Here is a 2500-nt window from a genome sequence, read left to right on the forward strand (position 1 = left end):
TTATTATTATTATTATTATTATTAAGCAAGAGAGCAGTAGATGCCATCAAAGTGACACTGGGGTAAAATATACGAAGCCCAGTATACCCATCATGACTACCCATCTGATAAGAGTACACCAGACACATGCATCACATCCATATGTGCGCGACATGGTGATCTCATATCAAGATAAAGAGCGCATGACCTTGCAGGTGGGGCCGAGTTAGAATTTTCTTCTGGTTGAGTAGCCCATCCTGCTCAAAAGGTCCCTGAATAAGGATTGTTTAAGGATGTTGAACAAACCACCCATGTTTCCAAAGGTGAATTAACCAAACCTCCAAAAATTCCTTTCAACACATGGCTAACTCGGCCCCACCTGCAAGGTCATACGCTGTTTATCTTGATATGAGATCACCATGTCGCGCACATATGGATGTGATGCATGTGTCTGGTGTACCCTTATCAGATGGGTAGTCATGATGGTTATACTGGGCTTCGTATATTTTACCCCAGTGTCACTTTGATGGCATGCACTGCTCTCTCACTCAATAATAATAATAATAATATTAATAATAATGATAATGATAATGATAATGACAATGATACTAATAATAACAATAATAATAACAATAATAATAATAATAATCTTTTCTACTATAGGCATAAGGCCTGAAATTTGTGGGGAGGGGATTAGTCAATTACATCAACCCCAGCGTTTCACTGTTACTTAATTTATCGACCCCAAAAGGATGAAAAGCAAAGCTGAACTCAGAATGTAGCAGCAGACAAAATACCACTAAGCATTTCGCCAAGTGTGCTAACAATTTGGCCATCTCACCACCTTGCCAATAATAATAATAATAATAATAATAATAATAATAATAATAATAATAATAATAATGATAGTGATGATGATAATAATAATAATAATAATAATAATAATGATAATGATAATGATAATGATAATAATAATAATAATAATAATAATAATGATAATAATAATAATAATAATAATAATAATAATAATAATAATAATAATAATAATGAAACGGAAATGAAGATTTTGATGGATTGTTCTTTATATATCTATTTTTAGGCAGACATTGTAATCTGACAATTGACCAATGTAGATCTCATTATTGTTTGAATGGTGGTACCTGCAAGAATTCATTAAACTTTCCAGTCTGCAACTGTTTGCCTGGTTTCACTGGTAGGATAACATTTTATCATTTAAATGAGAAGATATGAAGCTTCAGACATTTCTCTCTCTCTCTCTCTCTCTCTCTCTCTCTCTCTCTCTCTCTCTCTCATACACTCATTCACAATTTCTTGCACTCTCTCTTTTTCTCCTCTCTCTTCTCTTTCACCTGAGTCTTTCTCTTCTTTTTTCCTTTCCCTTTTTCTCCCATCTCTCTGTCTAACTCTTACAAAATCTATTATACTCTCTCTCTCTCATGTACATATATGAACAAACAACCACACACACACACACATGCATGTGCACTTGCACACATATGTAAATACTCACACACATACACATACACATTTATTTCCAAAGCAAGGTATTGCCTCATACACATAAATCTACATGGAAGTATACATATATTCTCACATGTACATATACATTATATATATATAAGAATTTTTTGTGTAGTGAGATAAAAAAAAACCAAGGCTGTGTAGATATTAGAACATTTATAGATAGAAGGTCTTACAGCTGTTTCCAGGATATTTATTAATTATATCCCTTCATCGGAGATGGTGTGAGGGGATGGCTAAGTAATAATTAATTTAGATAGGATGCAAAATAGAGAGTGAGGTGGAGGAAAGAAAATAGATGTGAGATATCCCTACATATCACACATCTATTTGTGAGATGAAAGGATGAAAAGCAAAGTTGACCTCAGCAGAATTTGAACTCAGAACATAGTGATGGGCAAAATACTGCTAAGCATTTCACCTGGTGTGCTAACAATTCTGCCAGCTCACTACCTTAATAATAATAATAATAATAATAATAATAATAATAATAATAATAATAATAATGAAAGCAGTTGTGGTCAATGAAAAAGGTAGCAATAGTACCAATAATTGTTGGAGCCCTGGGAATAGTGAGCAAAAATCTCAAGAAGTACGTGGAACAAATAGGGGCTGCAATAAGGGTGGAGTACTTGCAGAAAACAGCACTGCTTGGAACCACTCAAATACTCCGGAAGGTGCTCGAAAAATAAGAAGTGTTACCATAGTTCACTGGTAGTGAACAGCTGACCCTGTAATACATCTCTAGCATTAGAAGCTGTGCAAAGGCAATTCTAATAATAATAATGTTTGTCCATCATTGTCAATGATACCTAAGGACATCACATTTAAAAAGAAGATGCGTCGCAGTGCATCTGGCTGTAGTCAATCAAGCTGATGCATGTTCAGAAGGTTCTGCTGCAGGTTGGGCACTGGCGAGGAATTGGTTATGGACTTGTGCAGCTCAGATTTTCTTTGTGCTCCTGTGATCGTGTTCTCT

At 34.8% G+C, this 2500-nt stretch overlaps 1 protein-coding gene across 3 annotated transcripts in view; it reads left to right on the forward strand.

Annotated features, from left to right (window-relative positions):
• The window catches only part of LOC115214963 (sushi, von Willebrand factor type A, EGF and pentraxin domain-containing protein 1), a 226501-nt gene that overhangs the window by 165018 nt on the left and 58983 nt on the right, over nucleotides 1–2500 (forward strand). For all 3 annotated transcript variants that reach the window (XR_003881945.2, XM_036504662.1, XM_029784063.2), the window contains exon 17: nucleotides 1079–1192. Coding sequence is in view for 2 of the 3 variants with exons in the window: in XM_036504662.1 (XP_036360555.1) it covers nucleotides 1079–1192 (114 nt within the window). In the remaining variant the exon portion in view is untranslated. The remainder of the gene's footprint in view (nucleotides 1–1078; nucleotides 1193–2500) is intronic.

This window comes from Octopus sinensis, linkage group LG1, assembly GCF_006345805.1.
Source record: "Octopus sinensis linkage group LG1, ASM634580v1, whole genome shotgun sequence".
Classification (NCBI taxonomy): Eukaryota; Metazoa; Mollusca; class Cephalopoda; order Octopoda; family Octopodidae; genus Octopus; species Octopus sinensis.